Consider the following 22,640-nt stretch of genomic DNA (forward strand, 5'->3'; position numbering starts at 1 on the left):
GAGTTTCAATAACGACACTCCATCTCTCGTCACCTTTCTTGATTTTCAAGAGACTGATTACTTTCTCTCTTTTATTTATGTATAAATTATATATCCTCAATTAGTTTTCATATCTTTCTTGCATAATTAAGGTTCTTTTTCCTAATTATGGTTATATCCCAAGGTTAACCTGTATATCACACACATGGCACATCTACTACCTATTACATGCAAATATTATTTCAACTGTGAAAACTAGAGAAAGGAAAAAATGGTTCAAAATAGTCATAATCAAAATTCGGAAAAAAGGGATTTAACAATTATTTGTTGCAAACGTATATACATACACCATTAATTAACTTGGCGTCCACGCAACCTCCTTAAAATAATTAATTTAGTACACCATTTTAATTTATAATTATATTTTTTTAGTTCCAAAACTTAATATTCACTTGCCTCTCTTTCTATATCACCTCCACATCTTTGGCTCTCTCTCTTTCTCTCTCTCTCTCCGTCGATTTGATCTTTTGATAGTTCTGATTGTAACTATAGATTTAGTTTTTGCTAGGTCACTGAACAGAGCGAGAGAGAGAGAGAGAGAGGTCAGTAAAAGAAGGAGGATGAGTTGGTGTGATGGTTCAGATGATAACTACGACCTAAATCTTGAAAGAGTATCGAACATAGATCAGCCATCGACTCAGCTCAAAGACCAATCTCAGTCATGTGTCACAAGCGGTCCTGATTCGAAGATTATCGTTGAATCTCCTGTTATGGTCACTTGTCCTTCTTGTGGACAAAAGATCCATCACCAAGACGACCAGGTTACAATGTTAAACCCTTATATAATTCACTAAATGTTCTCTAGTTTTCAATATGTGTACTTTATATTTCCACATACATGCATATATATAAATTGTGAAAGAAATGAAATTTGAAAAGGTTGGTAGCATCAAAGATTTACCAAGCTTGCCGGCAGGAGTGAAATTTGACCCGTCGGATAAAGAGATCCTTATGCATTTGGAGGCAAAGGTCTCATCCGATAAGCGAAAACTTCATCCTTTGATCGATGAATTTATACCGACGCTCGAAGGAGAAAATGGAATTTGTTATACACATCCTGAGAAACTTCCTGGTACGTAACGTGCGCTCTCTTTTTTTTTTCATCCAAGAATAACAATTTCGGCTGTCGCAATTTTTCATTTAAAAACTTTTTTTTTTCCCCAAAACGAACACATGTTTTGCATATGGATTTTACACAGTTAATCTTGGGTTTACCCGTTTATATTATAGTTTTTTTAATTAAATTAAAAAAATGATATTGCTTGATATGTAATTCTTTGGTGCTAGCTAGTTATCATACATAAATATTTTATTAAAAACGGTAATGTTTGGTTATTACCCAGAAAAAAAATGATCAAATTAATTATCTCTACAAATATGGTGTGAGATTAAGATTACAGTGATTATAAAAATGAAATCATCAAATCCAATATCATTGTTGATCAAATCAACATATGCATGCTTAATGCTTGACTTATCATGTCTATCTTGCGTCATGTAGGAGTAAGCAAAGACGGGCAAGTACGGCACTTCTTCCATCGTCCATCAAAGGCTTATACGACCGGAACACGAAAACGTAGAAAAGTGAGTACTGATGAGGAAGGCCACGAGACACGGTGGCACAAAACGGGCAAGACCCGACCAGTTTTGTCGCAATCAGGAGAAGCCGGTTTCAAGAAAATCCTAGTGCTCTACACCAACTACGGTCGCCAGAAGAAACCAGAGAAGACTAATTGGGTGATGCATCAGTATCATTTAGGCAAAAGTGAGGACGAAAAAGACGGTGAACCAGTCCTGTCTAAAGTATTCTACCAAACACAGCCTAGGCAATGCGGCAATCCGACGGAACCTAAACCGAAGAATCTTGTAAACTTAAACCGGTTTAGCTATGAAAATAGTCAGACCGGATTTGGGTATGAGCATGGAGGGAAAAGTACTGAAGAGACGTCACAGGTGATTAGAGAGTTGGTAGTTCGTGAAGGTGATGGGTCATGTTCGTTTCTTAGGTTTACTTGTGATGCAAGTAAGGGTAAAGAAAGCTTCATGAAGAATCAATAGAGCATAATATATATATATATACTGGAGATGGAGTAAACATGAGGAAAAGAATGGGGGAGAGCACAGATTCTTTGTGTAGGTGTTGGGTAACTATCATATATAGTAACCTAGCTATCTCAAAAGCTTTTGGGAGATTTTAGGTTTTAACTTCTTCTTTTTTAGCTTTTAGGTTGTAACTTTAACCTCACCAGACATGCACCTTACTAATCTTTAAAAAATATATATAATTTCTCTATTTCTGAATAAAATATGTCAAAACAATACTGTAATAGCTCTTCTTGTTTCAAATGCTGTAATAATTTAAGCTAATCATAAAATAAATAAAGGGATATATATTGAACTGGAAACATGAGATTCTTTTTTACTTCACGAAGAACTTAGACCACCATTATTGATGAGCTCTTAAGCTAAGAAATGTATTTGCTTTTCTTATAACACACTTATAACAGTGATGTAAATTGTCTTAGTTCATATATATATATAATTCATAAAAATGAATAAAAAAAAATTCAATTTTGAACTTGAACACAAAACACCTTACAAAACAAATATGCATAACATCGACTACTTAATTATAACTATGTATGCGATAAAATTAACCATATAAAAGTAAATTTTCTATAAAATATGAATTAAAAACACAGACTCGCGGTGTACCACGAGTTCAAACCTAGTGTAAAAGTAAATTGTTTTACAGGTTTAAATCCTAAAATTACTAATCAAAATACAATTTCATACACCAGAAAAATTAACAAAAATAACTAAAAAACACAACTTCAAATTTAAAAATTTTAGTTATAAAAAATGATGACGTGATGTAGCGCGGATTAAACTCGAGTATGTAGTATAGCGTAATTTCGTTGGCTAATGGATAAATAAAAGGTTGAAACAGGTATCGCTCTAATTCAAATCCATTCTCTCAAACAGAATAAAATGAATGGATTCGTATCAATGAGATTTGGATTGACAAGGCCCAATTGAAGCCCATAAAAGAATCCATCAAATGAGATCTATATATATAACAGGAGAGTTCTCTCTCCATCTATCTTATCCACATCAGCATTCACCTCATCAATATTTTTTTTTAAATTAAGTTATATTTAAATATTTAAAATGTTTATTTATTGCATATTTATGTAACTCATAATTAATAGAAAATTAAATTAAATAAAAACGAATTAAATTAAATAAATGAAATGTTAAACCTAAATAAATATTGTGAAAATGTTATCGATAATAGTAAATATGATCATATATATTTATTTATCTGTTAATAAGATTTAGAATGGAAGGGAAAAAAAATACATGGTAGAGTAAAAATATATATTTGACTGTATATATAAAACTTATAAACTGGAAAAAATTAAGAGAAAGATTAGTTCCTAAGAATAATACATTACGAGAGGAAGAGAATGGCGACGGCGGATGAGGAGGAGTACTCTGTTTCAATGGAGGAGTATCACCGTCATGAGAGGGAATACTGGCGTATGATGGCCAAATCCGATGTAATAACCCTTACTTTTATTTGTCTATGATTCTGATTTTTGTCCAGTTCTCTTAATATCTTGTATTCGATCAATTGTTGTTGTTGGTTTGAGGACTGCTATAATTGATTATTTTGTTGATGGGTTTCTTCTTTCTAGCCTAGATAGCTAGGGTTGTTGAATTTTGTTTGGGATTATTTCTAACTGATTATTTTGCTGTTGGGTCTTAGGGCTTCGATGACGATGATAGCTATGAATGTCCAGTCGTACTACTCTCTGGACTTGTTCCGTACGACTGTAAAAATAGTTATCTTATTCCTTATCCTCTTTTGGTCAAGCGCTATGCTTTGTTGGGGCTTCATCGTTACAATATGTTAGAGGTAAATATATATATATAGTCTCATCTCTTTTATAAATCAACATACTCTCTCTGTTATATAATTTTCCCCTCTTCATCTTCTTTTGTCAGGGGACAAGCATTGGGCTCGCTGAGCTAGTGAAATTCAACAAGTCAATGAGCTATGCTTCTTCTTACTACATTACTCTACTTGCAAACGATCCGGCAGCTACCCCATCGCACAAGACCTTCCAAGTTCGAGTTGATGAGACAAAATTTGGCTATTTGGATTTGACCGTCTCTATTGCCAGACCTAAAAGAGAAGGTGACTAATTGTGTGGTTCATTATACATTGTTCTGTTTTGTTTTTATACAAGTCAATCGAATATATAAACAGATAAAATGAAGTCTCACCACACTTTGCTGATTCATAATAATGTTTGCATAGCCGCCAAGAAGCCCTTCGTGCCTCACTTTCATGGTGGCGCAGTGGCCGACGGTGTCTTCGATGGTCCATTGCCTGATTGGCCGTCTGATGATGCTTTGAATGACACTAGACGCTTCTACGTGGTAATTACATATATATATATATATATATATATATGATTATTAAGACCACATGCATGCATCCTCTCTTTTCGTTTTGCTGACTGTGATCAATTTAGTTAATTAAGACTTTCTTTCTTTTGCAGCTCAAGGAGTCAGAGTGGCAAGCCACTGATTGGATTTCTCTTTATTTGGAACTTTTGATTTGTTCAAGTGATAGAGAGGTTGCAGATGTAAGTAGTTCTTTCTTTTTTTCATTATCAGTGACATACCACGAGTGGCACTGTTGTTAATAATTACTATTAACACCAAAACTCTTGTGCCTGCAGACAAAGCCGAGTGTCATTTCCCACTTGCAGATTGTGGAAGTGGCCATTGAAACTAAGGAAGAAGATGTGATGACGCCAGATGAGAGACTCAGTGCCAAAATTGCACATGTCTACATAACGTTTAAGGGCTTGGCCAAGTCCCGACGGCTTGTTGAGATTGGTGAGCATGTTCAACGTAGAGCTATAATAAGAAGAGTCATCACTTCAACATGCTTGACTCTCCTGGGCAAGTTTTGGAGTGGTAAAGATACTGAGAAGCCTTCTATGACTCTCCGAAGAGGAGAAGAAGACCAGAGTTCTAATAAACGTTCTCGCTTAAGCTAGGCGTTCACCCCGTGGTCGTTTACCTAATGACGAGATCCTTTTGGGACTGTTGATGTGATAACACAAAGATAAAACTATATATTTTGTGCGTTTGGACTGTCTAGGTGGATTTGTGTCTTTTTGTGTAGTCTTCTAATAAACAACTTTTTCCTGTTGAAATGATATGAACACAATGACGCATTTAAATGATGACCAAGAAATGGCAACAGAGAGCAGCTCTCAATCATAAAAAAGTATCTCATATGAAAAATCAATTGCTACGATGTTATGTGGTTTACACGGAAGATAAAACACTTTTTGCTTTTCTGGTAAGTTACCTATGCAACTCTGTTTACAAAAATAGCAGGCAGCTATTGAACACTTCTGAAGAACGATTCGGCCTCCCAACTGGTAGACCAATCACTTGTTCATTTTGATTTGGTTTGGTTTTAGTGTTTATCATCAAATTGATTGAATGAAATAATGAATGTAGAAACGTATAATGACTCTCTAGTGCTACATGTTCTTTGCAAACAACAAGAACAGAGTAATTTTTATATTAGTGCTAAATCATCTAATCTAACTAGTAAATTAATTCATCCGCTTCACCAAAATTTTATTTCTTTTGACAAAATTTCACAAAAAATAAAACAAAGTCTTGACTCATTTCACGTTTGTTTTAAGAATCTTTTATATAAACAAATCCACTTAAAAGCCTAAAATGGAGAATACAATGAGCCAATGAACAATACAAATGAATGAATACCATTTTATACACTCTTTAGGGAGTCTCGACTTAAGATTTTTGATATTTGATTTTTAATCAATTTATTTATAAACATATATAACAAATTCAAACAATCCAATCAATTATAAAGCCGAATCGATTAACACCAATTATATTTAAGAAGAAGAAGAAAAAAAAATGATTACAATTTACAACCAGAGAGCCCCAACCTCTTTAAGAATTGGAACTAACTCACCGGAAATATGAGTGGCCATAACTCTATCTAACCCTCCAAACAACCTCCCTCCTACATAAACCGCCGGCAACTTCACCGTATCTCCGCCGCCAATCCTCTCTAGCTCACTCAACACTTCCTCTTCCCTCTCCTCGTCGATCTCAAGAACCGCTGGGTTCACACCAAGTCCAAGAAGCAGCCTCTTCACCACGAGACACATACAGCAACCTCTCCGTCCAATCACAATCACCGCGCTCTCCTCCACCACCGTCCGAACGCTCTCACCGTTTCCTTGCGTTTGAAGCGTTAACGGCCGTAGAGATTCCCCAACCGTGGTCATGTCATAGTTTCTCATACACGAAATCGTTCCTTGCATTTTTTCTCTTCTTCAAGTGTGTGTGTTTAGTTTAATAGATAGATATATACCAGTTAGAGAAATGGGAAGGTTTTGGTATATAAATAAGTAGATGAAGTAATAAGAGAGACCAAGAGACACGAAGTCTAGCGTCAACTACTGTTACGTAAGGATGTGCGTCAGAGGAAGCTATATGTTATGCTGTTTTGACGTCACCGGATGAGAGTGGACTTAGTCATACGTATAGGTGATAGGACCGTGTGTGTGTGTGTGTGTTTTTATCGTATTCCGTAACACATGATTCACGCTGACTTTTTCGATCTCACTTTATTCTTCTAATAGAAATCAGCACGTTTTAAATATGTGTGTTCCTCTTCTACGTGTTGTGTTACATAATAATATAGAAAAACATATTTTGTCTTTGATAGACAGTTGTACTATATTTTATTACTTAAACAAATATTCGCATGTGGATGCTTCTTTGGATCTCGACCATTAACTAAACGTAGTGGATGCTTCTTTGAATCAACGGACTATATATATATATATATATAACAAATTTAGTAATCTGATGATAAAACACACAACATATAAAATCATTTTCAGGTTTAATCATTCAATTGTAAAGTAACATTTAGATGAAAAGGTGAAAATATAATTCTAATACATAGGAAAAAGTACATGTTATATGTATGCCACCATGCATGCATGTTATAAATAATGCATGCACTGAATCTCATCAAAATTTGCATTGACCGTGTATGGATGAAAGTAATATATGATCATAATGATGATCGTGATTTATATTATGGGGGAAAATTACTCGTGTTGAAACATTCTTTTTTTAAAACCATTAATGCAAATTATTTTACATAATATATACAATATTATAAAACAAGGTTGACAAAACTGTCAAATTTAATTTGTACTTGGTATATTTGTGCGTACGTAGTGGAGCATTTAAAATGAGAAGATCACAAGAAAGAACCGCTCGTCGAAAACTCGAAGGATGGACGGTGGAAAAAGTCGGTATATGTCAGCACCAAGCCACCAACTTAGCATTATTGGTTGGTTCTTTTAATGGAATCCTGACGTTATTTCTTCTTAAACTCACGTCATGCTCTCTCTTTTCTTCCTTCATTAAGAAGAAGCCCAGCTCCTATATTATATTTTGTCTCGTTTCTTTTTTAATTAAAGTCACATAACCCTTTATTTATATAACCTTTTAATTTAAGTTCTTCAGGTTCAGAAGCCTGCTCCAATTGCATCGTTCCACCAATTCCTAAAATGGATGTTTTAACATTAAAGCTAGAGTGTGTGCGCACATGCATATGTCCACTGATAAATACACGACAAAAAAAAATAAAATATACACAAACGTTCAAACAAAACAAGAATGTTAAGTTGTTAAAGACTTTATAGCTAACACAATTTACAGTTACTCATTTTTACTTCTAAGCCACTAAACCATAAGTAAATTTTGCAAAAAAAAAAATGATAAATAACTTTTACAAGATTCTTATATAACTCAAAAACTTCAATAATATAATTAGTTTTTCATAATTCCACCCAAAAAAAAAAATTAGTTTCTCATAAAAAATTAAGAAAGGCTTATGGGTCAGTTATTGGGCTTTCTCCAACAAGCCCAAAACGAAGCTTTCAGAGCGATCCTCCTCCAGCGAATCTCTAAGCCAACCGCAGGTGATGCGTTTTGCTATGTAGGAGAGACGAGTTTTACCGCCGGACTTCTTTTGCTTCACCGTCGTTTCTTCTTCTTCCTTGATCTTCTTCGCGTCGTGTTTCGATTTATCCTTTCTAGGTAAGAGAAGCTTCTTCCAGTTTCCTCTTATAGCAATTTTGCTTTAGTATTGATCCTGTCGTCGTTATCATATCTTAACGCAATTTTTTCCTAAGGTTTGTGTCGATCTTAAAAGTACACAAATTGATAAATCTGTAAACCGTCCTACTATAGGAAGTTTCAACCTAGATTAGCCAGGATTTAATCGGAATTGTCTGGATCTAATAGGTTCACCGAGTTGATCATTTGTGATTTAGGAATTCTAGTTCTGCAATCGTAGGATTTGCGCATCTCCAGGACTGTCCCTGTTAACAAGTTGAGATTTCAAATTTCTGTTTGTGTTACTCAGTTTTAGGCTAGGAACTTGATTGTATTGCTTAATCAGCTGTGTTATTTGGTGTATAGGGTAGCACAGTTGTGTCAGGATGTCTTCAGCGCAAGATCCGTTCTACATTGTTAAAGAAGAGATCCAGGATTCCGTAAGTTGTTCGGAATAGCTAGGGATGTTTTTTGTTAGATTTTAAGGAGGGTGTTGATGTTTTGTTTTGGTCATGGATGCTTTGTTAGATTGATAAGTTGCAATCTGCATTCCACAAATGGGAGCGTATCTCTCCCGACATGGGGGACCAAGCGCATGTTGCGAAGGAGCTTGTTGATACTTGTGGAAGCATTGAGTGGCAGGTACTCGTATTTAGTCACTATCCTATTAATCCCAATTCGTGTGTGTCTTTGGATTCTGTTTTTTTGTCTTAATGGGATGATGGAAGCTGAACACTAGCTGATCTCGTAGAATGTATAGGTCCTTGTTCTTCTGCTAATGTAATGTCAATACTGAGTTCATCCACATGATCAATATTCCAAATAAAATAAGTAAGTGTGCTGTTCAAATAGAGTCTTTTCATGGATATTGAAGCTGTCATTACTGATAGGAAGGTAGATGAGCTGGAAAAAGCGATTACTGTTGCAGCAAAAGATCCTTCATGGTATGGCATTGATGAAGCTGAGCTTGAAAAACGGAGGAGATGGACTAGTAATGCTAGGACACAGGTATGTATGTCTATAAGTTTGTAATGAGTACTGCTTTACAGAGTAGCATAAGTTTTTTGTTTGTTGACTTGTGCAAGACGACTATGGTACATTTTATAGGTGCGGAATGTGAAGTCTGGTGTTTTAGCTGGAAAGGTTAGTTCTGGAGCTGGTCATGCAAATGAAGTGCGCAGAGAACTAATGAGAATGCCAAACTCGAATGAAGCAAATAAATACGATCAGTATGGAGGGAGAGATGATGATGGTTTTGTACAGTCAGAATCAGATAGGCAAATGCTGTTGATAAAGTATAGCTCTTTCACTGTTTCTACATTGTTTTGAAGTCTTTTCTTTGCTTATGAGTTTACAATGATTTAGACTGAAGAAGATTGTTGCATAGTTTTGTTCAAACAGACTAGTGCCATAAGTTGACATCGTTTTTGCCACTTCAGGCAACAAGACGAAGAATTGGATGAGCTCAGTAAAAGTGTGCAGAGAATCGGAGGAGTAGGGCTAACTATACACGATGAACTCATTGCACAGGTTAGTAATATGAGAAGGATTTAACAACAGTAAAATATCAGTAGAGATCAGAAACAGAAACTTCAAGGTTTTGTTATTGTGTGTTTCAGGAGAGAATAATAGATGAATTGGATACGGAGATGGACAGTACAAAGAACCGGCTTGAGTTTGTTCAGGTAACCCCTAAAGGTCTTGTTTGCTATATGTATTGATTGAAGTAGTAAGTGGAAACTGAAAGAATGAAAATGGGTTTTGTGACAGAAAAAAGTGGGAATGGTAATGAAGAAAGCCGGAGCAAAAGGGCAAATGATGATGATATGTTTCTTGCTCGTCTTGTTCATCATCCTATTCGTTCTTGTCTTCTTGACCTAAAAAAAAAAAACGAGCTGCACAATCTTATAGATGAGATTTTAATGTTACACTTTGTTATGTTTGTGGTGAAACAAAAGGAATGTTTACATAAAGTTGTCTGTTTTTTTCCTTCTATTCTCCGATCCCACATCTAATTTTGAACTCTGTCTATGTGATCTCTCATTAACACATGTAGTTCGAACTTCTAAGTTATTTTCTTTTAACAAAAAAACTTCAAATTCTATCTGCGCAAAGAAGAGCTTTCATTAGGAAACAAAAGAGGAACTTGAGTTTGTCCACACAAAACATGAAAACAAAGACTGACTCATAAAACCCTTTCAACCTTTTGACTCACCAAGTAAAGTTAATTACTATTGCAAACTATGAGAAATTGAGGTAAAAAACCGATCAGAAACAAGTTAGCCCAAAAAAAACAAAAACATCCAGAAGAAGAAGATTTTGTTTCTCTATCTTTCCTATTGAGTCAGGTCAAAATGCTAGATTTGTATAAAATTAGATTAATTCTAGTCAAAATGTGGGGTCTTTATAAATTAAATTAAAACAACTCGAACTTGCAAAAGAAGAAAAATAAAAAGGGGGTCCATTTCACAAATTAATTAAAGTTGTAAAAAGACGACCCAAACAAAAACAAACGACTCAGCTTCTTCTTCTTCTTCTTCTTCTTCAAATCGGATCTACAAAGTTCGAGAAAGCTTTGATTAATCCCAATGGCGATTTCTCTGTTCTTGTGATTCTTCTGTGCTCACCCAGATTAGTTCCAGTTCCTTCGCATTCCCTCTGTTTGAGTAAACTGAGATTCTCCCAAGCTTTTTCTCGGAAACAAAAAAATGGTGTTGCCATTGATGAAACTGGGCACACTCGCGGTCAAAACCATAAGTAAACCCTTGGCTAGTCAGCTCAAGCATCAAGCTAAGGTTCATCCCAAGTTTCGTCAATCTATCATCAACTTCGCTCAGGTAATTTGGAATCCCTCTGATTCTAACTCGCTTTTCTAAAATCGTTTCGTTTCTTGATTCTCGATTTTGTAATACATCGTTTCGTCTTGCGTTTCGATTCTGATGATTTCTCCTGAGTTTTTGGAACTTCCGGAATATAGGATTTGTTGTTAGGAAAAGGCGTGTTTAGGTTAATAATTGTTGAAGAGTTGAAACATTCGTTAGTTTTGTAAACTTAGAAATTAATGTGTTATTGAAAAATGTGAACAGAGGAATCATCGTATCACGACGCAAATGCAAAGAAGGATATATGGTCATGCCACTGATGTAGAGATTCGTCCCTTGGACGAGGAAAAGGCTGTCCAAGCTGCTGTTGACCTCATTGGAGAGCTCTTCCTCTTTGGGGTAACACTCTTTACTTAACATTCTTTATGCATGAATTATGTTGTTTTAGATTAGCATTCAATTTGGAATTTCCTTCATTGATCCGTTTTTAGCTCATCAATGGATAGTAGCATTTTCATTGATTGCTGATAGCTCATGTGAAAAAGGGATAATTGTGGCCTTGAAGCTGAATCTTTTACCTGGTCAAGATGTGTAGAGAAACAAACTATTGTGAAAAAACCGAAACAGCTTATGTGATAGAAGTATAGAACTCTTTTCGTGGAATGAATGAAAAATGATTTTTGGCTTTACTCTATCAGTTGCTTGTTAATGCCATACAATCAGACAATAGTGCTAATTCGTCTATCTCTAGTTGTATGTGCAGTAGTTAGTATCCAACTTGGCTTCGGACATAAATACTTTTGTATTTTCTATACAAAGTACTAAATTTTTGGGAAATGTACCATCGGATCTATAGTTTCTTGCCCTTGTTAATCTGATAGTACAGACCTATGCTAATAAGTTAAGTAAGTGTTTCTTAGTTTCTTCCATATGTCCAGTTGGTGGTGTTTGGTTTAAGTGGGAGATGGTGTCAAAATCAGTTTTGCTTGAGGGTAATTCGTCTATGCAATTCTCAGTTGTTCTGTATAACTAATACATTGTTATGAGCAGGTTGGTGGAGCCGTTGTTGTTTTTGAGGTGCAGAGAAGTTCTCGGTCAGAAGCAAGAAAAGAGGAAGCACGTAAACAAGAACTAGAGGTACACATGAACTTTTTCTGGAGGATAATTTTTCTTCAGTTCCCATGTGCGGTTCAGGATTAATAGTTGGTACATGCTGTTAGTAAGTATTTTAATCGAGAGTGGGTTGCATATTTACATGGATCAAATTAGTATATATCGACAAGCTCAGGAAGAACTTTCAATATACAACTCGCATAGATAAATGATTTAAGGAATTGGTGGTAGTGTTTTCAGATGCCTAACTCGAGACTTCCTCAACATTTCAGCCTGTAGAATTGGTTCTCAATTCTTAAAGCTTTTGCAACTTCTGTCTTATTTGAAGAAGTTTTATAAACACATTTACATGTTGTGCCATTTTTGAAAACAAGTATCAATAGTCGTGCTCAATGTTTGTTCACAGTGACTTGAAATCTGCGGTAACAGCTAAACAAAATAGGATTTGCACTAGTTAAGAGACCGAGCAAACTTGTGTGTGTTTTTTATAAAGAAATATCAATGTTGAGGTCATCGATTAGGTTGAGATGCTTTGAATCTCGTGGTTTTACAGGAGTTAAGATTGAAAGATGAAGCACTCGAAAAGCAAGTCGCAGATCTCAAGAGCAAGCTAGAGGAGCTTGAACAACTTGCCAAAGCACGCGGACTGAGCGGAATTTTTCAGTTAAAATCACAGCCCAGTACTACGGGTAGCGGGAAGCCAGAAAAATCCACTTGAATCATCATCATCATATTGATCAATCCCCGAGACTGAAACCAAAGTTAACAATACGGCAATGATTCTTTTTCAGAAGAGCTGGGGAGTTTATGATTCTCTGCTCTGCATTCTTATAGATCGACCGTAATAGATACATACATGCACCATCATCAAGAACAATCTGCTTTCCAACAATCATATTAGGTGACAAATAAGAAAGTTTTGATGTTGAGGGATTTGGGTGTACAATACGTTTGTCTTTTCAACATTCGTTGCTTAGATTTGGTCTTTTAAGACCAATAGCTAAAATTTAAGCAATGTTTGGATAATGACGAATTCATTATGAAAGCGACCTTCAGAGAGATACAAAATGAGACCTTTCTCATTCTACCTACCTTCAATTCTACATCATATATTATATATATCCATTATCTCTGTAGTGTATATATTCAAACAAGGTCAAAGCTATACATAGCGACATTACTAGTAATTGGGTTTTCTGGAAAAAGAGTAATGTCTTTATTCCTAAACGATTTCCAATTTAAAGGATGAAACGTAAGGAACCTATAGAATGTATATATGTTGTCATGATTGTTCCACACGTAAAGTTTCGTGTATTTTTAATAAATAACTTACTACTACTCGTATGAAAAAAAAAAAGAAAAAAAAGAAATGAGAATCTCTTTTGGTGGTAGAGAAAAGGGAATAAAAAAGGTGGCAAAAATCATTTGGGCAAATGCATAGAATTCCTTAAAAAAGCATCTCGATTTTTTCTTATAACAAGGATAAAAAAAAAAAACCCCAAGACATGTTTAATCATTTTATAGAAAACGCATGCGACTTATGATGAGCTAATGGAAAGTCATGTACATATGGTTGTATTGTATATAACTTGGAAAGTAATGGATTCATGGGTAACTAAAATGAGCTAACTCGTTTATAAGTTTAGTAAACTCGTTTATCAACAAAATTCTATCCATCTAACTATAAATTTAGTTTCCATCAAGGAGTTGTAAGATGATCCAGTTAGAATAACTCGTTTATAAGTCGAGATTTTGGAATTTTCGAATGGTTTGATTGCTCTAGCTAATGTTATCTATCAGGGAAATGTTGATGTTGAAGCTACTCTTTCATGGATAATCTATCAGCGAGATTGTGACATATATTGATAAACGTCATTTGTTTTTTTTGAAGCCCTATTTTTCGAAAGGGGGCACATGCTTTGTTCTACTTCCACCCTTCGAAAATATTGGGTTCGACGTTCAAGTATCAATCTAGTGGAACCACTCGTGTCCTTCTTTTGTATTTGAGGTGGACGTTACAAACATCCCATATATATTTATTATAATGAACACCATTTTTTTTTTTTTTACCACTCTCAAAAGAAAATGTTGGATATATATACATATATGGATATCAAATACAGGTCAATTGAAAATAGTAAATAATTTGTATTAAATATAGGGAGCTAGATATTATTAGTTAACAAAGATGAATTTGAGATTGGTTTTAGAGTTCATTCATACATACGACAAGTACAATTGTAAATTTCGAAAAGGAGAATGTATATAATAGCATGCAGCAAGCAAATACACACATAAAGAAGGATATGGAATATATGACCATTGACGAAATTGAAAAGCAGAAAAAAGGGTGGTAGGATGAAAATTAATGAGCATCACAAAATTTGGAATAATATTGGGGGAAAAAAAAACATAGTGGAAAAAAGCTTTGCTATATTATTTATTCCTTCCTTGCCATTTGCCTCTATCTCCACCTTTTCACACCTCTTCGATCTTCTTCTCTAAAAGAAAATGATATAATGAATTGAGTGAGTATTCACGACACTTGTCTGAATTTGTGGGTTTGCGATTCTTTCTTTACCCAAGATTCCTTTGTTTGTTTTGTTTTTCTTTCTCTCCTTCAAAGCAAAAGTAATGCAAAGTACTTGCAAAACAACTCATTAGGTAGTAGTCCGATAGTGTCAAGGAGTCGTTAAACATGAAATCAAGTAGCCAATTCATCGCTGAAAAAATATTGCATTTTTGCAGATGCATGCATGTGTGATGAAGACAAATATATAATTTCATCTTACGTCGTCCTACTTACTACAATTACCGGTTAAGAAATGACCAGTTGTCATATTAAAACGCAAATAAAAGCTACGGTTATATATCTATCGAATTGACGTTTTACATGATTGTACGTTACATTTTTCAACATTCAATTCGGGTTTAAAACACATGGTAGACTAGAGATACGACATGTAGTAGTAGTAGACTTTAGCTTAGCCACATATATAAATCCCTCATAAAACAGTCACTATATTTAGCTGTTAAATCAAAAAGTCGTTTTCGTGTGATTATATAACTATCATATATAAAGTCTATGTAGATTTTTACCCTCTACGACCACAAGTCTATACACACATGAACTTGGATTGAACTCGATGGTCATCCAGTATTACGAAATTGTAACTTTACTGGCCAACAACGCCTTAGATTTCTAATGTTCTCTACTTGGAAACGATCTACATCCCCTAACATGAGTTTTAAAGCCTTCCACGATCCATCAATTTGATATCTTACACTCTTTTTTAGTTAATTTTTGTTTGTCACACTATTAATTTGTTTGCCACACTATTATCCTAACTCAATAGAGAGTATTAAAAGTTTCATCAAATAATAGTAATCAAAATTGTAAGAAATTTTTTTTTTATAAAAAGAACAAGTGTTTGGAGCTGATAGAGTTAAAGACAAATCCCAAATTTTCTAAGTCAAGTGTGCATAAATAACCACTAATTTTTCAAACTCTTAAGTTTTTTTTTTTAGAAAACAAAATAACAAAAAAAGATATTTTTAAAATTGCTTTATTAAAAAATATATCTTATAATTTTCCTAATATACATGCGTGACATTAAAGAGAAAACATGATCAATATAAACTAGAAAAGAAAAGAATCCACAACATATTTTTCAAAAAATGTTTTCCAAGTATATATACAACTGACATATTTTTTCCAAAATAAGAAATCATTTTTTTCTAACTTTACCAAAAAAATTGATATAGAAAATTAGGAAATAAATAGCATATATACTGTGCAAATTGATATATATATATATATATCATTTTTACCAAGTGTATACATTTTCTTTTAATAATTAATAATTATAAAATTATTTGGGGGTGGAATTTTGTAGGCTGATAAAAAGGGAAAAAGAAAAGTGGGAGGGTGTGAGAGAGAGAGATAGAAGAAGAAGAGAATCCAATCAACGTTTCTCTCTAATTCCTCTTCCTTTGTTCTTCCTCTGCTCCAGCTACAGTAGTCTTACTAAGGTATGGTTTTTATTTTATATTTTTCTGGGTTCCTCTCTTTGCTCCTGAATTGATCGACTTGTTCTTCTTCTGTCTACTTCGATCTGCTCCTTAAACTCCTCTGTGCATGATTGATTTCGTGTTTTGTGCTGTTTCCTTGTTTTAGTTCTCTTGTATTAACCCCTGAAGATTCTTTGTGATCCTTATTAAGCTCTACTTAGGGCTTTTGGTGTTTCATCTCTTTAAAATGTAAATTTTGGGTTTTGTTTATGTCAAATTTAAGCATGTGTTGTTTGTTTGTAAGAGTGATTGATCATGTTTGTTTAGGTTTTGGGTTTTCTTGCTATAGGACACACAAGTGATATTGAAATGTTTTTGTTTTTTATATATACAGAATCTATAAAGTGTAAAGGAAGGTTTTTTTTTTGGTTGAGGGGAGTGGAGAATCTTATGACGGGGAAGCGATCTAAGACTAATTGCAGATCTGCTTCTCACAAGCTGTTCAAGGATAAGGCTAAGAACCGTGTTGATGATTTGCAAGGGATGCTTTTGGATCTTCAGTCCGCTAGGAAAGAGAGCAGGGGTACTGATGTCACTCTCCTTGAGGAGCAAGTGAATCAGATGCTTCGTGAGTGGAAATCTGAGCTCAACGAACCTTCTCCTGCTTCATCCTTGCAGCAGGTACGGTTTCACAATTGCTAGCTTGTTAATTTGTTGTGTGTGTGTGACACTCTTTGCATGGTTGGTTTTTGTGAAACCTCTTTTTTCCTTATTGTTTTAGTCATTGTTTGTTTGTGTCTTTTTGTTTTGCTTAAGCAGGGTGGTACTTTGGGGTCTTTCTCATCAGACATTTGTCGGCTGCTGCAGCTCTGTGATGAGGAAGATGATGCTACCAGCAAATTAGCTGCGCCCAAGCCCGAGCCTGCTGATCAGAATCTTGAAGCTGGAAAAGCTGCTGCCTTCCAAAGGGTCAGTTGTTCTTTACATCCAATTTCTTTATGGTGGTTTTGTTGTGCGTGGAGTCCATTATTGTGTTTTTAATACAGAGTCCATGGTATATCTTGACAGGGATACAATATTGTTCAGGGGAAGTCCGAACACGGGTTTCCATTGGCTAATCATTGCAAAGATCCATCTTTAGTAGTTGGCAACACCAACTTTGATGGTACTGCAAATCTGGAATATAATCAGTTTGATCTGCAACAAGAATTTCAACCAAACTTCAATGGTGGTTTCAATGATTGTCCCAGTTACGCTGTAGAGGGTCCTCTACATATCTCTACTTTTATGCCGACTATCTGTCCCCCACCTTCTGCATTCTTGGGTCCAAAATGTGCTCTTTGGGATTGCCCTAGGCCAGCTCAAGGATTCGACTGGTTCCAGGATTACTGCAGCAGCTTCCACGCTGCACTGGCTTTTAATGAAGGGCCACCAGGTATGAATCCTGTTGTGCGTCCCGGAGGAATCGGTTTAAAAGATGGTCTTCTTTTTGCTGCCCTTAGCGCAAAAGCTGGAGGGAAAGATGTCGGTATTCCTGAATGTGAAGGAGCTGCAACTGCTAAATCTCCATGGAATGCTCCAGGTAGGCTTTGCTCTCCTGGAATTCACATATATATTTAATTAATCACCAGTCTTGTGCTGGTCATACTCAAATCTTGACTTTCTGTTGTGACTGTAGAGCTCTTTGATCTCACGGTTCTAGAGAGTGAGACACTAAGGGAGTGGCTATTCTTTGACAAACCAAGGAGGGCTTTTGAGAGTGGGAACAGAAAGCAAAGATCTTTACCAGATTACAATGGTCGCGGTTGGCATGAGTCACGTAAGCAGATCATGGTCGAGTTTGGAGGGCTGAAGAGATCTTACTACATGGATCCACAGCCTCTGCACCATTTTGAATGGCACCTTTACGAATACGAGATCAACAAGTGTGATGCTTGTGCCTTGTACAGGCTCGAGCTCAAGCTCGTTGATGGGAAGAAGAATTCAAAAGGCAAAGTTTCAAACGACTCCGTGGCAGATTTGCAGAAGCAGATGGGAAGACTCACTGCTGAGTTCCCTCCAGAAAACAACAACATGACAACCACCGCCAACAACAACAAACGCTGCATCAAAGGAAGACCAAAAGTGAACACTAAAGCTGCCACCGTGAATGTTCAGAACACAGTAGAGCAGGCCACTGACTATGGAGTAGGTGAAGAGTTTAACTATCTTGTCGGAAATCTAAGCGACTATTATATCGCCTGAGAAAATGAAAAAAAAAAATCAGGTTTGAAAAGCTGTTGCTTACCATTTAATTAGGCAGCAGCAGAAGAAGCTATCTACATCTCGTAGGGCAAAGTAATGGATTTTCATGACTCAGTATAATTTGTTTCTTTATATTATAATTCTCTCTATCCATGGAGATTATGTATATATATAACAAGAAGGGGATGCAGAAGACTGTCCTGGAGCTTGAGAACATTGTTCTAACCAAAAACAGGAGAAGTAAATGTGAGGAGACTGCTTTTTAATATTCAGTCTGCGGAAGTGAAGGCATATTTACCAACATTCCGGTTTATATATTTTGATGCATTTTCGACTTTCTTCTGTGATATAATGCAGATGACAAATTATGTAACCGATGGTGGAAACGGTTTGATTATCGTTATTGTTCTTAATACAATCAGGACCTTTTGTTCAATGAGATCACCAATCTTGCTCCTAGTTTATGTTCTAGTTTGGGTTTTGTTGAGTTTTAGTCCAAAGAGCTCAAAATCTTCAGCATCTTTTCAAGGATCATGTTATCACGTTCTCACTGATCTTAACCGGGAATAATAAGCTAAGGCATTTGTATTTCATATAAGCAATAAATCATAACTACAGGTTTTGTAAAATTTCATCTAAAGAGACAGGAACTTGGCTTTGGTTATTGTGGCAATAATGGTCTAACCAATGCAAAAGGACGATCTGAATTTACAGACATTAACAATTCCAACACAACTACCTTTGTTGGAGGGCGGCTCTTTAGACCAGGCTCAATCAGCCCTGCAACAGAGAATGAACATATCATCGTCATAATCTAATAAACTTAGAAGGATAAGAATGGCCTGAAAGTAAGGAATCGAAAGAAGAATCATGGAGTTACCAGGCGATAATTTTTTCCCTTCATAAAGTTCTCTGGCTAAAGGATTAGCAGCCCAGTGGTTCACGGCAACACGGCTTGTCGGTTGGAACCCTATAATTTTACCTTCAGGTGATAGCACTACCTACTTCCATTAACGAACCAGACAAAGAGATCAACAAAAATGAAGTAGTAGTCAAAGTAAAAGAATTACACTCATCACATTTCACTGGAATTACCTGGTAAGTAGCGATATCTTGTGCAGATGCTTTTGCATCTTCATTGAGTTTTTCCAGAAGAGAAGAGCTTGAAACGATGGGATCGTCAACAGACTTAGCTCTGCTGGTTTCTTTCAAATAATCAGGTACTTCCCCAATCCAGGCACCTATGCTGCTTTCTAGGGTTATCTCCCCTACCCAGCAGTAAGCATCCTTTAGCTTGTTGACGAGTAATCCGCAGAATGAATCCAACTACTCATTTGAAGTTTCAAAATTTAGTTTTTCAAAACAATGAAAAAACACCATAAAAAATGGATACCAAAGGATAACAATAATTCATGGTTACCATTGATCTCAGTATCGAGAGTTCATTCTCCCACAGAAATTATAAACGTTGCATTGTCATTGCTGTACATTATTTGGATGGTTGACTTTTTAATGTCAAAAGATTTTTTTTGTTGTAAATGGCTAACCAGTACTATAATCAAATGAATTAGAGCTGTCCTCAAAAGCTATTAATGTCTATGTGATTTTGCTGGCCTACACATCTATATGAACAAACGTTTCCGTAAACATACCTTAGAGGAATCTGAAGATTGATGAGATAGCAATTCATTCTCTGACCATAAGATATCTTGGCTTCTTCCAGGATACTTTCTCTCGCTTTTCTGAGGAAAACAGAATTGAGCCGCAGCACTCACAGCAAGAAGAAGAATTCCACTGGCCATAGTGACAGATATGATTTTCAACAAAGATAGTCCTCTCTGTCAATAGAGATTAAGCAAACCAAAAGAAGTTAACAGAAGTTTCACAGGAAAAGCTATCAACATTAAGCCAATCTTTTTACATCCCAACAGTTCTCCAACATAATACAACAAACGCTAGTAGTTAACATGAATTTATTGAGCAGTCTGAAAACATAGTTCAGCAGGTAACGGAAATGAAGCACACGGATAAAATAGACCAAGCGATTATCATGGAGAATACCAATTAATTACAGACGTGATTTAAGGACTGTTAATTGGCTTTGATTAGATGCACATTATCAGACACCAAAGTTTCATAGCCAATAGATTGGTTACCTTTTCATTGGGTAAGTTTGCATAATTTCCAGAAACGTCACATGGTAGCTGTTTTTTGGGCAGTGAGTATATATCTTCAAAGTAAATATCCAATGCTTCAGCCAATCCAACCTAAAGAGTTTTATACAAGTGTCAGGAATGTAGGGGGGTTCATGAAAAAGCTGTGTGAGGAAACAAACAATTTAGTCACCATAGAGCACGTCAAATGCAGCAGTACAAGAAATACTGCACCAGATACCAGGATTGACAATATCTTTCATCCTGCTAACTTTGAATGCCACACAATCTATCAGCATCTCCTTGCTGTGTGTATAGAAAAAAAGATAACTACACTTGCGATGGATTCTACACTGTCTAAATCCACCATTTTTGAACAATATCCGAAATCTTTACTTATACTTAACAGACCAGTATAACATGGCTCCATATTATTTTATATAGCTAAGAACAACTAAGACGAAAGGATAATGACAACCTAGAAATGTAGAATGTTTTGTCATACTAAGGGAGATGCTTGCTAGACAAATTATATATAGGGGGAGCTACACTACCATGTCCAGTCCTAAACAAAGCATCAAGAACAAAAGCCTAGATGGGTTGACTACATAAAGAAAGAGAAACATCGTATACCATTTGGGAGTGTGTTAGAAGAACCTCCCACTTATTCTCGCTGGACTTTCTCCATCCCTCAAGCTTTAGGTCTGCAAGTATTGTAGTATCAATTTCTAGTCGATATGCAGGTAAATACTCACTTGCCCAAGTACTAAATCCAGGGCCACCAAATTTTTCCAACTTCGAATTGGCAGACATGTTCCACCACCGACTTCTTTGTCTAGTGTCTGCAAGTTTGAATTTTTCCTCCCTTGACTGGTAATATTCAAGCAAGTGGTTGGTGTTCTGCTCATCATCAAATACTTTATGCAGGACAACTGAGGAATCTCTTGAAGCAATCCTCTTGTGTTTAGAGAACCACTTGAAAAAGGGAAACTTAGCTTTTCCCAGATAATCATCAAGGAAATGCTTCTCAGTGCTTTGAAGAGCGGAGATGCATAAAACCTCTGCAATGACAGATATAACCCGTTCATCGGTAGAGCTAAGGGTGAATGATGTAGAAACCTGCTGATACGAAATGAATAAGACAACTGAACCTATCAGTATCAATTTCCACTTGCAGGGCCAGTATCACTAGAAACATCACATCAAAGCAGAGTTAACCTCTCGAGGGTTTTCGAAATCTCCCATTTCTCTTTCAGCTCCAGGTCCAAATAACACCAGCTGAAAGTTCCACAGCTGTCTCAAAACAACTTGCCTAAAAGTCATGGCAAGTATGTTCTTTGACAAATCTCCACTAGAAAGATCCTCGGAAAGAGACCGCCGCAGCTTTTTAGCTCGCTCTTTAACTTTCTTAGTAGGCAAGAACTGTTCAAAACAAAGAATGTTACCTTCACATGTCAAAACTCAAATGTAGAATCAATGTGAGCCAAAAGCACCCAAAATTTCAAATTAGAATACCGATTCTTAAAAAAAGAGTGAAAGCTGAGCTGAAAATCTCACCAATCTGGTTGATACAGTAGCCTTAGGGTCAGAACCTCCAGGGAAAACAGTCTCGACGACCATGACAGGAACATTTTCACGGAGATGATCATCAGCGGCTTCACCACCGTCAGCAGCAGCCGCAGTTAAAGCCTGATCAAAAGCTACCGTTCCAACAAGGCTGAGCCGAGCTGAATTGTTCTCGTAAGTCCGTACACATGGAAGCGCCATCCCATCGGATTCCGCCACGAAACGGAGAATGTCCTCCTCCGCAGAAGGATTCTTAGAAAAACGGATAAAAGACACGAAGCTTCTTCTACGGAGTGGAATTAATGGAACAGATTTGAAATTTCTGGAGGGAAATAGAAGAGAAGAAGAAGCAGTAGAAGCCATTGACGAACAAGATAAAATCTCAGAGAGTCCCTAAAACCCTAAGGGGGTTTGAGGACGACGAAACAATAAAACGTTACCGTTTTGAAACGAGAAAGTGCCACGTGATCTTATTCGACGC

At 36.0% G+C, this 22,640-nt stretch overlaps 7 protein-coding genes across 11 annotated transcripts; 5 read left to right on the forward strand and 2 right to left on the reverse strand.

Moving 5' to 3' along the window:
- The first annotated feature begins 444 nt into the window (after window positions 1–444).
- Window positions 445–2,364, forward strand: LOC17896834 (NAC domain-containing protein 10). Its single transcript, XM_023790233.1, has 3 exons — window positions 445–800; window positions 919–1,111; window positions 1,541–2,364. Exons 1-3 carry the CDS (start codon window positions 600–602, stop codon window positions 2,095–2,097), a joined length of 951 nt encoding a protein of 316 aa, XP_023646001.1. The 5' UTR covers window positions 445–599; the 3' UTR covers window positions 2,098–2,364.
- A 1,137-nt stretch (window positions 2,365–3,501) lies between these two features.
- On the forward strand, window positions 3,502–5,290 carry LOC17897590 (putative UPF0725 protein At1g28500). Its single transcript, XM_006305308.2, has 6 exons — window positions 3,502–3,602; window positions 3,812–3,961; window positions 4,051–4,243; window positions 4,367–4,488; window positions 4,611–4,697; window positions 4,794–5,290. Exons 1-6 carry the CDS (start codon window positions 3,510–3,512, stop codon window positions 5,115–5,117), a joined length of 969 nt encoding a protein of 322 aa, XP_006305370.1. The 5' UTR covers window positions 3,502–3,509; the 3' UTR covers window positions 5,118–5,290.
- Window positions 5,291–5,979: 689 nt separating this feature from the next.
- LOC17899256 (glutaredoxin-C9) lies at window positions 5,980–6,470 on the reverse strand. The gene has a single exon (XM_006303348.2). It carries the CDS (start codon window positions 6,432–6,434, stop codon window positions 6,033–6,035), a length of 402 nt encoding a protein of 133 aa, XP_006303410.1. The 5' UTR covers window positions 6,435–6,470; the 3' UTR covers window positions 5,980–6,032.
- Window positions 6,471–8,117: 1,647 nt separating this feature from the next.
- Window positions 8,118–10,245, forward strand: LOC17897415 (syntaxin-61). Of its 4 annotated transcripts, none has more exons than XM_023789721.1 (9): window positions 8,123–8,232; window positions 8,440–8,526; window positions 8,617–8,690; window positions 8,779–8,892; window positions 9,145–9,258; window positions 9,358–9,545; window positions 9,690–9,780; window positions 9,870–9,935; window positions 10,021–10,245. In XM_023789721.1, the coding sequence occupies exons 3-9, from the start codon at window positions 8,637–8,639 to the stop codon at window positions 10,129–10,131; spliced, it is 738 nt and encodes a 245-aa protein (XP_023645489.1). In that variant the 5' UTR covers window positions 8,123–8,232; window positions 8,440–8,526; window positions 8,617–8,636; the 3' UTR covers window positions 10,132–10,245. The 4 variants fall into 4 exon arrangements, with proteins under 4 accessions (XP_006304138.1, XP_023645489.1, XP_006304139.1 ...); XM_006304077.2 differs by having other exon boundaries at window positions 8,124–8,232; window positions 8,469–8,526; XM_006304076.2 differs by lacking the exon at window positions 8,440–8,526 and having other exon boundaries at window positions 8,118–8,232.
- A 511-nt stretch (window positions 10,246–10,756) lies between these two features.
- LOC17898922 (OPA3-like protein) lies at window positions 10,757–13,276 on the forward strand. Its single transcript, XM_006304187.2, has 4 exons — window positions 10,757–11,087; window positions 11,337–11,471; window positions 12,123–12,209; window positions 12,739–13,276. Exons 1-4 carry the CDS (start codon window positions 10,959–10,961, stop codon window positions 12,901–12,903), a joined length of 516 nt encoding a protein of 171 aa, XP_006304249.1. The 5' UTR covers window positions 10,757–10,958; the 3' UTR covers window positions 12,904–13,276.
- Window positions 13,277–16,112: 2,836 nt separating this feature from the next.
- Window positions 16,113–18,881, forward strand: LOC17898010 (transcription factor VOZ1). The gene is made up of 5 exons (XM_006303927.2): window positions 16,113–16,217; window positions 16,591–16,877; window positions 17,016–17,165; window positions 17,265–17,778; window positions 17,875–18,881. The coding sequence occupies exons 2-5, from the start codon at window positions 16,647–16,649 to the stop codon at window positions 18,438–18,440; spliced, it is 1,461 nt and encodes a 486-aa protein (XP_006303989.1). The 5' UTR covers window positions 16,113–16,217; window positions 16,591–16,646; the 3' UTR covers window positions 18,441–18,881.
- Window positions 18,882–19,007: 126 nt separating this feature from the next.
- Window positions 19,008–22,617, reverse strand: LOC17897618. Of its 2 annotated transcripts, none has more exons than XM_006304611.2 (8): window positions 22,151–22,617; window positions 21,812–22,015; window positions 21,227–21,712; window positions 20,597–20,707; window positions 20,093–20,278; window positions 19,536–19,766; window positions 19,321–19,441; window positions 19,008–19,220 (listed from the first exon to the last, which is right to left on the reverse strand). In XM_006304611.2, exons 1-8 carry the CDS (start codon window positions 22,520–22,522, stop codon window positions 19,102–19,104), a joined length of 1,830 nt encoding a protein of 609 aa, XP_006304673.1. In that variant the 5' UTR covers window positions 22,523–22,617; the 3' UTR covers window positions 19,008–19,101. The 2 variants fall into 2 exon arrangements, with proteins under 2 accessions (XP_006304673.1, XP_023644676.1); XM_023788908.1 differs by having other exon boundaries at window positions 21,227–21,715.
- Between the last annotated feature and the right edge of the window lie 23 nt (window positions 22,618–22,640).

This window comes from Capsella rubella, unplaced genomic scaffold (genome assembly GCF_000375325.1).
Source record: "Capsella rubella cultivar Monte Gargano unplaced genomic scaffold, Caprub1_0 scaffold_1, whole genome shotgun sequence".
Taxonomy (NCBI): domain Eukaryota; kingdom Viridiplantae; phylum Streptophyta; class Magnoliopsida; order Brassicales; family Brassicaceae; genus Capsella; species Capsella rubella.

Bases quoted from the DNA above. Each gene is read 5' to 3' on its own strand.
- LOC17898922 (XM_006304187.2), top strand. From the start codon at position 10,959: ATGGTGTTGCCATTGATGAAACTGGGCACACTCGCGGTCAAAACCATA. The intron at 11,088-11,336 runs GTAATTTGGAAT...AAATGTGAACAG, and splicing joins CTATCATCAACTTCGCTCAG to AGGAATCATCGTATCACGAC. The intron at 12,210-12,738 runs GTACACATGAAC...GTGGTTTTACAG, and splicing joins CACGTAAACAAGAACTAGAG to GAGTTAAGATTGAAAGATGA.
- LOC17897415 (XM_006304076.2), top strand. From the start codon at position 8,637: ATGTCTTCAGCGCAAGATCCGTTCTACATTGTTAAAGAAGAGATCCAG. The intron at 8,893-9,144 runs GTACTCGTATTT...ACTGATAGGAAG, and splicing joins GTGGAAGCATTGAGTGGCAG to GTAGATGAGCTGGAAAAAGC. The intron at 9,781-9,869 runs GTTAGTAATATG...TGTGTGTTTCAG, and splicing joins ACGATGAACTCATTGCACAG to GAGAGAATAATAGATGAATT.
- LOC17896834 (XM_023790233.1), top strand. From the start codon at position 600: ATGAGTTGGTGTGATGGTTCAGATGATAACTACGACCTAAATCTTGAA. The intron at 801-918 runs GTTACAATGTTA...AAATTTGAAAAG, and splicing joins TCCATCACCAAGACGACCAG to GTTGGTAGCATCAAAGATTT. The intron at 1,112-1,540 runs GTACGTAACGTG...TGCGTCATGTAG, and splicing joins ACATCCTGAGAAACTTCCTG to GAGTAAGCAAAGACGGGCAA.
- LOC17899256 (XM_006303348.2), bottom strand. From the start codon at position 6,434: ATGCAAGGAACGATTTCGTGTATGAGAAACTATGACATGACCACGGTT.
- LOC17897590 (XM_006305308.2), top strand. From the start codon at position 3,510: ATGGCGACGGCGGATGAGGAGGAGTACTCTGTTTCAATGGAGGAGTAT. The intron at 3,603-3,811 runs GTAATAACCCTT...GTTGGGTCTTAG, and splicing joins GTATGATGGCCAAATCCGAT to GGCTTCGATGACGATGATAG. The intron at 3,962-4,050 runs GTAAATATATAT...TTCTTTTGTCAG, and splicing joins ATCGTTACAATATGTTAGAG to GGGACAAGCATTGGGCTCGC.
- LOC17898010 (XM_006303927.2), top strand. From the start codon at position 16,647: ATGACGGGGAAGCGATCTAAGACTAATTGCAGATCTGCTTCTCACAAG. The intron at 17,166-17,264 runs GTCAGTTGTTCT...ATATCTTGACAG, and splicing joins AAGCTGCTGCCTTCCAAAGG to GGATACAATATTGTTCAGGG. The intron at 17,779-17,874 runs GTAGGCTTTGCT...TTGTGACTGTAG, and splicing joins ATCTCCATGGAATGCTCCAG to AGCTCTTTGATCTCACGGTT.
- LOC17897618 (XM_023788908.1), bottom strand. From the start codon at position 22,522: ATGGCTTCTACTGCTTCTTCTTCTCTTCTATTTCCCTCCAGAAATTTC. The intron at 19,767-20,092 runs GTATGTTTACGG...TCAAATGAGTAG, and splicing joins AATCTTCAGATTCCTCTAAG to TTGGATTCATTCTGCGGATT. The intron at 19,442-19,535 runs GTAATTCCAGTG...TAATGGAAGTAG, and splicing joins AAGATATCGCTACTTACCAG to GTAGTGCTATCACCTGAAGG.